Source organism: Mobula hypostoma, chromosome 30, assembly GCF_963921235.1.
Source record: "Mobula hypostoma chromosome 30, sMobHyp1.1, whole genome shotgun sequence".
NCBI classification, from domain to species: domain Eukaryota; kingdom Metazoa; phylum Chordata; class Chondrichthyes; order Myliobatiformes; family Myliobatidae; genus Mobula; species Mobula hypostoma.
Window position 1 is genome coordinate 11,573,426 of NC_086126.1, and position 12,881 is coordinate 11,586,306.

A 12,881-nucleotide genomic window follows, 5' to 3' on the forward strand; every position below is an offset into this window, starting at 1 on the left:
GCAGGTCAGGCAAAAATCACGATGATGGGCCTCGGCCTGAAACATCAACCATTTATTCCTCTCCACAGATGGTGTCTGACCTGCTGAGGTCCTCCATCTTTTGGTGTTGTATCTGTAGAATCTCTTGGTTTAGCACAAAGCAGGGGTTCCCAACCTTTTTTTTAATGCCATGGACCAATATCTTTAAGCAAGGTGTCACAGGTTGGGAACCCCTGGCGTAAAAGCGCGGCTGATGGTCAGCGCTGATTTAATAGGCCAAGGGGCCTGCTTTGGTGCCCTCTCTCATAGACTACACATTTCCACAAAAGAGAAGCCCCACGTTTCAAGCATCTCCTGTTTAAAAGGTCTATTGTATTCGTATTTCCATAACACCATAAGATATAGGAGCAGAATTAGGACATTTGGCCCATCGAGTCTGATTATGGCTGATCCATTTTCCCTCTCAGCCCCAAACTCCTGCCATCTCCCAGTATCCCTTCATGCTCTGACTAATCAAGAATCTGTCAACCTCTGCCTTAAATATACATAAAGACTGGGCTTGTATACACTGGAATTTAGAAGGATGAGAGGGGATCTGATTGAAACATATAAGATTATTAAGGGATTGGACACGCGAGAGGCAGGAAACATGTTCCCGATGTTGGGGGAGTCCAGAACCAGAGGCCACAGTTTAAGAATAAGGGGTAGACCATTTAGAACGGAGTTGAGGAAAAACTTTTTCACCCAGAGGGCCGTGGTTCTATGGAATGCTCTGCCTCAGAAGGCAGTGGAGGCCAATTCTCTGGATTCTTTCAAAAAAAGAGTTAGATAGAGCTCTTAAAGATAGCGGAGTGAAGGGATATGGGGAGAAGGCAGGAAAAGGGTACTGATTGTGGATGATCAGCCATGATCACAGTGAATGGTGGTGCTGGCTCGAAGGGCTGAATGGCCTACTCCTGCACCTATTGTCTATTGACTTGGCCTCCACGGCTACCCATAGAACAAATTCCACAGACTCACCACTCTCTGGCTAAAGAAATTTCTCCTCATCTCTGTTCAAAAGGGACACCCCTCTGTTCTGAGGCTGTGTCCTCTGGTCTTAGACTCTCCCACCAAAGGAAACATCCTCTCCATATTCACTCTATCAAGGCCTTACAACATTCGATAGGTTTCAATGAGCTCCCCCTTCATTCTTCTTAGTTCCAGTGAGTACAGGCCTGGAGCCATCAAAGGCTCCTCATACAGGTTGTGGAGCCCTTGAAAGTGAGCTTTGAAGGTTGCGCAGTCTGTTCGGGGTTGAGGTGAGTGAAGCATCACGCTTGGCTCCCAACGACGGTGGACTCTTCGACAAGGTCAAGGGACCCAGGCACCTGAGCAAGTGAAGGGTGGGGAAGGGGAGGGGGAGGGGGCGAAAGGAGACACGGCGTGGCGCTGTTACCTCAGGAATTTCCATCGGGACCCTGCGGACTTGCATTCCCTGGAGCACGACCGGCCGGGGCTGGAGGAGGGGCAGTGCTGGCATCCCTTCCGGCGCGTCGGCCGAGGTGAAGCTGGAAGAGTGTGAGTGGTGATCCCTAGATTTCCGACAAAAGGAAGAAAGAGTATAGTCAACACAACTGAAATTTGTCAAAGTGTCAGAAGCGCCCGGGGCCCTGCCCCAAAGCCACCGAATGCTCATAGCCCAGCCAATGCGCTGTGTGTAACACGGAGGGAGTACTGGACCATTTGAGGCGCTGTCTTTAGGACGTAGAACATCACAGCACAGTACAGGTCACAATGGTGTGCCTGCCCCAAGATCAGTCTAACCCTTCCCTCCTATGTAACCCTCCATTTTCATATCAATAGATCACCTCCTTCAGGACACGTTTCAAAATCCCCATGGTTGTTTGAAGGTGGGCAATGGGACTCCCCAAGGTTCCTGAGCCAACCGATCGTCCCCAGATACGTGGATCTTGCTGTGTAACTGCCGCACCCAACCTAGAACGCAACACCGTGCTGGCAAACCTTTGGGAACGCCCAAGAATCAATCGTGCGCTGGCCCGAACAGGGACGTGCAGCGCGCAAGCACTGCAGGGGAGCGGTTCCCGAACTGTGTGACACCTCTGGAGGGTGCACTGGAGAAACCGCTCAAACAGCAGACTGTAAAGCGTGACGGACTGGCGTGGAGGAGGGACAAGGGGACAAAGGAATGGCAGACGAACTGAGTAAGTACTTTGCATCAGTCTTCACTCTCAACATTAGCAGAATGACAGAAAAAAAGAGAATGTCGGGGGCAGAAGTGAGTGTGGTTGCTATTAGTAAGGAGATGGTGCTTTGGAAGATGAAAGGTCTGAAGGTAGATAAGTCACTTGGACCAGATGGACTGAAGGAGATTGTGGACATTAGCAATGATCTTTCAAGAATCACCAGATTCTGGAATGGTTCCTGAGCACTGGAAAATTGCAAGTGTTACCCCACTCTTTAAGAAGGGAGAGAGACAGAAGAAAGAAAATTATAGGATAGTTAGCCTGACTTCAGTGGTTGGAAAGCTGTTGGAGTCTATTATTAAGGGTGAGGATCTGAGGTACTTGGAGGCCAAGGACAAAACAGGCCAAAGACAGCATGGTTTTCTAAAGGGGAAATCTTGCCTGACAAACTGCTGGAATTCTTTGAGGAAATAATAGGCAGGATAGACAAAGGAGAGTCAGTGGATGTTGTTTATTTGGATTTTCAGAAGGCCTTTGACAAGGTGCTACATATGAGCTGCTTAACAAACTGAGAGCACATGGTATTATGGGAAAGATACCAGCATGGATAAAGCAGAGGCTGATTGGCAGGAGGCAAAGAGTGGGAATAAGGGAGCCTTTTCTGGTTGGCTTCCAATGAGTAGTGGTGTTCTGCAGGGGTCAGTATTGTAACCATTTCTTTTCACGTTGTATGTCATGATTTGGTTGAAGGAATTGATTGTTTAGTGCCCAGGTTTGTGGCCCATACGAAGATATGTGGAAGGCAGGTAGCAGAAACATAAAGAAACTACAGCATAATACAGGCCCTTCGGCCCACAATGCTGTGCCGAACATGTACTTACTTTAGAAATTACCTAGTGTTACCCATAGCCCTCTATTTTTCTGAGCTCCATGTAGCTATCCAGGAGTCTCTTAAAAGACCCTATCTATCCACCTCCACCACCGTTGCCAGCAGCCCATTCCACACACTTACCACTCTCTGCATAAAAAACTTACCCCTGACATCTCCTCTGTACCTGCTTCCAAGCACCTTAAAACTGTGCCCTCTCATGCTAGCCATTTCAGCCCTGGGGAAAAGCCTCTGGCTATCCACACGATCAATGCCTCTCATCGTCTTATACACCTCTATCAGGTCACCTCTCACCCTCCGTCACTCCAAGGAGAAGTACTGAGGAAGCAGGGTGACTGCAGAAGGACTTAGATTGGGGGAATGGGCAAAGAAGTGGCAGATGGAATATAATGTAGGGACTTGCATGGTCATGCACTTCGATAGAAGGAATAAAGGCATGGACTACTTTCTAAATGGGGAGAAAATTCAAAACTCCGAAGGTACTGAGGGACTTGGGACTTCTTGTGCGCGTTCCCTGAAGATTAACTTGCGGTTAGAGTCAGTGGTAAGGAAGGCAAACGTAATGATAGTATTCATCTCAAGAGGACTAGAACACAATAACAACAATTATTAAGGCACTGGTCTGGCCGCACTTGGAGCATTGTGAGCAGCTTTGGCCCCTTATCCAAGAAGAGGGGATGCGCTGGCATTGGAGAGTTCAGAGGAGAATCACGTGACTGATCCCAGAAATAAAAGGGTTAACATTCCAGGACACTTGACAGCTCCGGATCTGCGCTCACTGGAGTTTAGGAAAATGGGGGGTTGAATTAATCTAATTGAAACACTCGAATATTGAAAGGTCTGGATAGAGTGGATATGGAGAAGATGTTTCCTATAATGGGGGAGTCTAGGCCCAGAGGCAAAGCCTCAGAATTGAAGGACATCCATTTGGAACAGAGAGGAGGAAAAATTACTGTCGGCAGAGGCGATGATTCTGTGGAATTCTTTGCTTTGCCACGCAAGTCATTCCGTATTTTTAAGGTGGGGATTCATAGGTTCTTGATTAATCAGGGCATCAAAGGTTACGGGGAGGAATCAGGAGAATGGGGTTGAGAGGGAAATGGATCAGCCATGACGAAATGGTGAAGCAGATCCAATGGGCTGAATGGCCTAATTCTGTTCCCGGGTCTTAAGACCATAAGGCACGGGAGAAGAATTAGGCCATTCAGCCCATCGAGTATGCTCCGCCATCTCATCATAGCTGATCCCGGATCCCACTCAACCCTGCCTTCTCTCCACATCCTTGGATGCCCCAACCAATTAGGAAATGATCAACTTCCGCCTTAAATATACTCACGGACTTGGCCTCCGCCGCAGTCTGTGGTAGAGCGCTCCACAGATCCACTACTCTCTGGCTAAAAATCCTCCTCCTTAGCCTTGTTCTGAAGGGTCGCCCCTCAATTTTGAGGCTGTGCCCTCTAGTTCTGGATACTCCCACCGTAGGAAACATCCTCCCAACATCCACCCTATCTAGTCCTTTCAACATTCGGTGGGTTTCAATTAGATCAATCGCATTCTTCTAAATTCCTGCGAGTACAGGCCCAAAGCTGCCAAACACTCCTCACATATTAACCCCTTCATTCCTGGAATTATCCTTGTGAACCTCCTTTGGACTCTCTCCAATGACAACACATCCTTTCTAAGATATGGGGCCCAAAACTGTTGGCAATACTCCCAAGTGCAGTCTGACGAGTGTCTTATAAAGCCTCAGCATTATCTCCTTGCTTTTATATTCTATTCCCCTTGAAATAAATGCCAACATTGCGTTTCTTTACCACAGACTCAACCTGAAAATTAACCTTCTAGGACTCTTGCACGAGGACTCCCAAGTCCCTCTGCACCTGTGATGTTTGAACCTTCACCCTATTTAGATAATAGTCCGCACTATTGTCCCTTTTACCAAAATGCATCATCGTACATTTCCCAACACTGTATTCCATCTGCCACTTTTTTGCCCATTCTTCCAGTTTGTCCAAGTCCAGCAGCAATCACATTGCTCTCTCAGCACTGTCAACCCCTCCACCTATCTGCAAACTTTGCCACAAGCCATCAATTCCATTATTTAAATCATTGACAAATAATGTGAGAAGTAGCGGTCCCAATACTGACCCCTGAGGAACACCACTAGTCACTGGCAGCCAACCAGAAAAGCCCCCTTTATTCCCACTCGCTGCCTCCTGCCTGTCAGCCATTCCTCTATCCACGCCAGAATCTTTCCTGTAACACCATAGAATTTTATCTTGTTAAGCAGCCTCGCGTGTGGCCACCTTCTGAAAATCCAAGTCAATGAAATCCACTGCCTTTCCTTTGTCCACCCTGCTTGTTACTTCCTCGAAGAACTCTAACAGATTTGTCAGGCAGGATTTCCCTTGACAGAAACCATGCTGACTTTGACTTATTTTATCATTAGTCTCCAAGTACCTCAAAACCTCATTCTTAGTAATAGACTCCAACACTTTCCCAACCACTGAGGTTAGGCTAACTGGCCTATAATTTTCTTTTCTCCTTCTTAAAGAGTGGAGTGACATTTGCAATCTTCCATTCCTCTGGGACCATGCTAGAATCAGGTGATTCTTGAAAGATCATGATCAATTCATCCATTATCTCTTCAGCAACCTCTCTCAGGACTCTGGGATATAGTCCATCTGGTCCAGATGACTTACCACCTTACAACATTTGAGTTTGCCTGGCACTTTTTCCCTTTGTAATAGCAATGGCACTCACTCCTGCTCCCTGACACTCACAGACCTCCGGCAAACTCCTAGTGTCTTCCACAGTGACGACAGATGCGAAGTACCCATTAAGCTCATCTGCCATTTCTTTGACCCTATTACTACCTCAGCAGCATCACTTTCCAGTGGTCCAATATCAATTCTCACCCTTCTTCTACTCTTAATATAACTGAAAAAACTTTTAGTATCCCGCTTCATATTATTGGCTAGTCGGCCCTCATATTTCATCTTTTCCCTTTTTATAGCTTTTTTAGTTGCCTTTTGTTGGATCTTAAAAGCTTCCCAATCATCCAACAATACAGTAAGTGTATCTGGTAAATAAATTTGGCTCTTGTCGTCTGTAGCAGAAGAAACAGCACCAGGTTGTTTCCACAGGTGTGAAGAGGCGGGCTTGTCTGAAAATTGATTTAACGAGGATTTAATGTGAAATGGGACACCCCTTTCTCCCTTAGGGGGAGAGAGAGAGAGAGAGAGAGAAAGAGAGAGAGCCCATGGTATGTCGAATACCGGGTGAACGAGTAGTCTTTGGGGTACTGCAAGTCTGAGTCTTTACTGATGCTTTGCTGCATGCTTGAGTGCTTGGTGGAGGGTGCTGATGCTTTTTTGCTGGTGGGGGTGGGGGGGTGAGTCGTTTCTTTGCTGCTGCTTCTGGGTTTTAATGTTTTAACTGTCATTCGTTCTTTGGGACATTCCTCTCTTTTTGTGGATGTTTGTGAAGAAACGGAATTTCAGGATGTATATTGTATACATTTCTCTTACATGAAATGAACCTATTGAACACCGTCGAGTGAAAATTGTAATGAATCAGCACTGGAACATTTTAAACTGATGAGGTGGGGGGGGCGCGTACACAGGGGGCAGGTAAACCTGGTGGGGCCACTGAGTGGGGGAGGGACAGGGGTGCCTGGGTTAACTTGCCATGCATTGTTATTGACGTGCTCCAGGCTCACTTGCTGCCCCACTGGATTCTCGTAGCCTCCTCCTGTCGGGCCAAACGTGTAGGACCTGCGGACACCTGTTTGGGCGGGGGGGGGGGAGGGAAAGAAAAAAGAGGAGAAGTTAGGTACGAGGTTGGCAGCCGGGCCAAAAAAACACCTTGCCGGGTGGGTGAGTACAAAGGATCAAAAAAAAACAAACTGCAGGAAGTTCTTATTTGTTTTAATTTATTTAGATACAGAATAGTAACAGACCTTTCTGGCCCAGTGAGCCCGTGCTGCCCAAATGCACCTGTGCCACCAATTAACCTAATAACCAATATGCCTTGGAATGTGGGAGGAAACCAGAGCACCCAGAGGAAACCCATGCGGTTACAGGGAGCGGCAGGAACCGAACCCGGGTCGCAGGTGCTGTCGAGTACAACGCTACTGTGCCACCGGTAAAATTAAAGCAGGTGGCATGCATTTCCTGTGGTACAGGAAGGGGAGGTGGCTCCTCCGCTTAGATCACGTTTCCTCCCCATTCTGACGCACAACAGGAGACACCGAATAGAATGGCCGCTGAGCTGTAGATGCTGAGACGTTTTCATCGGAGGGAAAATGCTGAAAGCCCAGTCGTGGTTTCAGGGCAAAGGCAACTTAGAAGTTCCTTCTCACGTAAGGTGTTGATTCTGTGGAGTTTTCCCAGCTTCAGGGATTGCGCAGACTGGAGTTTTAAAAATATTTAAAATGGAGGTAGGTAATCCACGAACTTGAGGGCTCAGGAGCCTGGCTAAATTTGGGCAGGGTGCCGACTCCTGCTCCTGCTCTCTTGCATTCTTCTATCAGACAGTCCCCCCTGTTTAGGGACTCCATTGCAAAAACTGGATTGCATTGCCTCCAAGAGAATTAAATCTTTCCCCATGGGAAGACGACCAAAATTGCACGGAGTATTCCCAGAGGTCTTGCCAAAGCAGTGCACATTTAGACTAGTTTGTCACGCGGACAGAGAAATGCATCGTTTATGTCAGCAACTGACCCAGCACGAGGATGTGCTGGGGGCAGACCGCAAGTGGTGCAGGCTTTCGGCGCCAATGGAGTACGTCAGCAACTCACTAACCCTAACCTGCACGCCCTTTGGACTGTGGGAGGAAACTAGAGCACCCGGAGGAAACCCACGCGGTCAAGGAGAACGTACAAACTCCTTACAGACAGCAGCGGGAATTGAACCCCGACCACCGATCACTAGCGCTGTAAGAGCCTGGTAAGAGCCAATTTCCCCCGGGATCAATAAAGTATGACTATAACCATAACTATTAGGCTCATGCAAATGGTGGGAGAGTCCAAGACCAGAGGACACAGCCTCAGAACAGAGGGGCGCCCTTTTAGAACGGAGATCAGGAGCAATTTCTTTAGCCAGAGGGTGGTGAATCTGAGGAATCCATTGTCACAGTCAGGGCATGAAGTGATACGGGGAGAGGCAGGAAATTGGAGCAGAGAGGAAAATGGATCAGCCATGATGAAATGGCGGAGGAGATTCAATTCTGCTCCTATATCTCACGGTTTTAAGGTATTAGATTAATGAGCTCGGAACAACATTGTGGGCTGAAGGGCCTGTTGCTGTGCAAGTTCAAAGTTCAACATTCAACAAGTTCACTAACAGAGGAACCAAAAGTGGAGAGAGAGCAATTTTGAGATCCTGGGTGTCAACGTCCCCAGGGATGTAACCTGGACCCAACATATCGATACAGCTACAAAGATGGCAAAACAACGGCTATATTTCATTAGGTGTTTGAGGAGACCTGGCATGTCACCAGAGATAGTCGCAAATTTCTCCAGATGTACCGTGGAGAGGATTCTAACTGGCTGCAACACCGTCTGGTATGGGGGGTGGGGGGGGGGGCTACTTCACAGGATCAAAAGAAGCTGCAGAAAGTTGAAAACTCAATAGGCTCCATCACGGATACGAGAAACAGAAAACCTACAGTGCAATACAGGCCCTTCGGCCCACAAAGCTGTGCTGAACATGGCCCTACCTTAGAACTACCCAGGCTTTACCCATAGCCCTCTGTTTTTCTAAGCTCCATATACCCTTCCAGGAGTCTCTTAAAAGACCCTGTCATTTCCGCCTCCACCACCGCCGCTGGCAGCCCATTCCACATGCTCACCGCTCTCTGCATAAAAAAAAACTTACCTCAGACGTCTCCTCTGTACCTACTTCCAAGCACTTTAAAACTATGCCCACTCGTGCTAGCCATTTGAGCTCTGGGGAAAAAGCCTCTGACTATCCACATGATCAATGCCTCTCATTATCTTGTACACCTCTATCAGGTCACCTCTCATCCTCCGTCGCTCCAAGGACAAAAGGCCGAGTTCACTCAACCTATTCCCATAAGGAGTGCTCCCCAATCCAGGCAACGTCCTTGTAAATCTAGCCTCCACTGTATCCAAGACATCTTCAAGGAATGGTGCCTCAGAAAGGTAGCGTGCACTATTAAGGACCCCCACCACCCAGGACATGCCCCCTTCTCATTGTTACCCTCAGGGAGGAGGTACAGGAGCCTGAAGGCACAGACTCAGCAATTCAGGAATAGCTTCCTCCCCTCTGCCATTCAATTCCTGAATGGACGTTGAATCTATGACACGACCTCACTACTTTCTTGCAATCCATATTTAATACACATTTAACGTAATTCAGTTTTTATTACATATTGCACTTAACGGCTGCTACAAAAACAACAAATTTCACAACACATGCCAGTGATATTAAACCCGATTCTGAAGAGTTGAGGATCGAACCCACCAACAAATACAGTAACACAGTCCTTCAAGTTGGAGAGTACTTACCAGCTTCGTCGTAGAAGTAGTGGATAGCCCCCTCAGAGGTGTCGTCGAAGTTGGAAGCCTCGTGCACGGGGCCTCGTGGTAACAGCAGTGAGCTGGCAAAATGCAGGGCTGCCGGAAGCCCGTGGGTGCGGGACTGGGAGGCTGCGCGGTTCCGCTGGATGTCCTGCAGGCTGCACGGAAGGAGAGATCGGCACGTGGTCAAGGCAGAGCGGGGGGCTTGCGTGGCATCCCAAGGCTCCTCAGGAGGAGCGGGACCAGGTGTAACCTCATTCTCCTTCTCTCTACCCTCCCTGGTAGTGAGCACACCACCTTTACCCAGCACTGCCCAAAGATTTCATGCAAATGGCATACAAGGGCAAAATGAAATTGCGGCCCATTGACTACCAGAGGAATGTCACAGTGGTCAGGAATTCGACACCGAGTTGGGCTCTGCGGCTCAGAGGGGAAAGGTGGGTGAAGAGGCAAACTGGGGTGGGAGGGGATTTATTGGTTAGGGGAAACAGACAGGAGTTTCTGGGTGGTATGTTCTCCCAGACCCTGGCACCCGGGAAGCATCTCACGTTCTTTAAGTGGGAGGGTGAGCAGCCAGAGGTCGGGGTCCATATTGGTGCCGATGACATAGTCAGGAAGAGGGACAAGGTTCTGCAAAATAAGCTCAAGGAGGTAACTTAAAGGATGGGACCTTCAGGGCTTTGATCTCAAGATTGCTACCCGTGCCACGTGCCAGTGAGACCAAAAGAAGGAAAATCATACCGTTTTACACATGGCTAAGGAGTTGCTGTCGGAGAGAGGGCTTCAGATTTTTGGATCATTGGGCTCTCTTCCAGGGAAGTTGGGACCTGCACAGAAGGGTCGGTTTGCACCTGAACCGGAAGGGGACTAATATCCTAGCGGGAAGGTTTGTTCATGCAGCACTGGGGGTGGGGGTTAAACTAGAGTTGCGGGGGCTGGGAATCAGAGACAGAACAGATAGTGGAGTGCTTGTGGAGACAGATGTCCTTAAGACCTCAGACAAAACCAGGAATCAAAAAGTTGAGCGTGGTGCGACTAATGCCCTGCGTTGCGCATATTTCAATGCAAGAAATATCTCAGGAAACGCAGACAAGCTCAGGGCATGGATCAGCCTGTGGATTTGTGGCATTGTAGCCATTAGCGAGACCTGGCTGCAGGAGGGGCAGGACTGGCAGCTCAATATTCTGGGGTTTGGTTGCCTCAGAGCGGGAGGGATTAAAGGGGGATGGGAGGCGTTACTCGTCAGGGATAGTGTCTTGGCAGTGCTCAGTCAGGACAGACTAGAGAATTAATCTAGTGAGGTTTTATGGGTAGAACTAAGGAATAAGAGAGATACGAATACGTTAATGGGGCTATATTATAGACCACCGATCAATCCATGGGATTGAGAGGAACAAATTTGCAGAGAGATTGCAAGAAGCACAAGGTTGTGATAGTAGGTGAGTTTAACTTTCCACATATTGACTGGGACTCCCATACTGTAAAAGGGCTGGATGGGAAACAGTTTGTCAAAGTCAGCATGGATTTGTGAAAGAAAAATCATGTCTGACGAATCTCAGAATTTTTTGAGGATATAACTAGTAGAGTGGATAGGGGAGAACCAGTGGATGTGGTATATTTGGATTTTCAAAAGGCTTTTGACAAGGTCCCACACAGGAGATTAGTGTGCAAACTTAAAGCACATGGCATTGGGGGTATGGTATTGATGTGGATAGAGAATTGGTTGGCAGACAGGAAGCAAAGAGTGGGAATAAATGGGGCCTTTTCAGAATGGCAGGCAGTGACTAGTGGGGTACTGCAAGGCTCAGTGCTGGGACCCCAGTTGTTTACTATATATATGACTTAGACGAGGCAATTATATGCAGTATCTCCAAGTTTGCGGATGACACGAAGCTGGGTGGCAGTGTTAGCTGTGAGGAGGATGTTAAGAGGATGCAGGGTGACTTGGATAGGTTAGGTGAGTGGGCAAATTCATGGCAGAAGCAATTTAATGTGAATAAATGTGAGGTTATCCACTTTCGTGGCAAGAACAAGAATACAGATTATTATCTGAATGGTGGCCGATTAGGAAAAGGGGAGGTGCAACGACCCCTGGGTGTCATTATACACCAGTCGTTGAAAGTGGGCATGCAGGTACAGCAGGCGGTGAAAAAGGCGAATGGTATGCTGGCGTTCATAGCAAGAAGATTCAGGTACAGGAGCAGGTTGGTACCACTGCAGTTGTACAAGGCCTTGGTGAGACCACACCTAGAGTATTGTGTGCAGTTTTGGTCCCCTATTCTGAGGAAAGACATCCTTGCCAGAGAGGGAGTACAAAGAAGGTTCACCAGATTGATTCCTGGGATGTCAGGACTTTCATATGATGAAAGACTGCATCAACTAGGCTTATTCTCTCTGGAATTTAGAAGACTGAGGGGGATCTGATTGAAACGTATAAAATTCGAAAGGGATTGGACAGGCCAGATGCAGGAAGATTGTTCCCGATGTTGGGGAAGTCCAGAACGAGGGGTCACAGTTTGAGGATAAAGGGGAAGCCTTTTAGGACCGAGATGAGGAAAAACTTCCTCACACAGAGAGTGGTGAATCTGTGGAATTCTCTGCCACAGGAAACAGTTGAGGCCAGTTCACTGGCTATATTTAAGAGGGAGTTAGATATGGCCCCTGTGGCTAAAGGGATCAGGGGGTATGGAGAGAAAGCAGGTACAGGGTTCTGAGTTGGATGCTCAGCCATGATCATACTGAATGGCAGTGCAGGCTCGAAGGGCTGAATGGCCTACTCCTGCTCCTATTTTCTATGTTTCTATGTTTCTAAATGTGTTCAGGGAAATTTCCTTAATCGGTAGCTACAAGTCCCAATGAGAGAGTGTGCAATACTTGATAGGCTATTCCTCCTTCGCTCCAGATTCTAACAGGTGCTCCCAGCACCTCCTGCACTTTCCCCCCCACAGTGCCGCTCGCTCTGCGGCACCCTCTGTGAGCACAGGCCCCTCCCCGAACCGCCACAGGGCGCCATACCTCGGCGGGGAGCCCATGATGGACGGTGGAGGCGTGGGGTTGCTGCCAGCATTGTGCCGCCGCCTCATCGCCTGCGTCCGTTTGACGCTGCTGCTGAGCTCCCTCTTTCCCACGTCGTCGGGCACGGGGGCTGAAAGCCAAGGGTTGCAAGCCGTCACCACGTGCAGATCGACCCCCCCCCGCCCCCAACCGCCCGAAAAACCCACCCTACCCTCCGCCCACTGCAGGAGGTAGACACGGCCGCCGTTAAAACTTCTCATGGGTCACG

At 48.5% G+C, this 12,881-nt stretch overlaps 1 protein-coding gene across 1 annotated transcript in view; it reads right to left on the reverse strand.

The window, feature by feature from the left end:
• LOC134339725 (pecanex-like protein 3) overlaps positions 1-12,881 on the reverse strand; it is a 116,775-nt gene that overhangs the window by 74,298 nt on the left and 29,596 nt on the right. Inside the window, exons 7-10 of the mRNA XM_063036449.1 lie at positions 12,614-12,743; positions 9,587-9,756; positions 6,744-6,840; positions 1,418-1,553 (exon numbers count right to left, since the gene is read on the reverse strand). Coding sequence (XP_062892519.1) covers positions 1,418-1,553; positions 6,744-6,840; positions 9,587-9,756; positions 12,614-12,743 — 533 coding nt within the window. The remainder of the gene's footprint in view (positions 1-1,417; positions 1,554-6,743; positions 6,841-9,586; positions 9,757-12,613; positions 12,744-12,881) is intronic.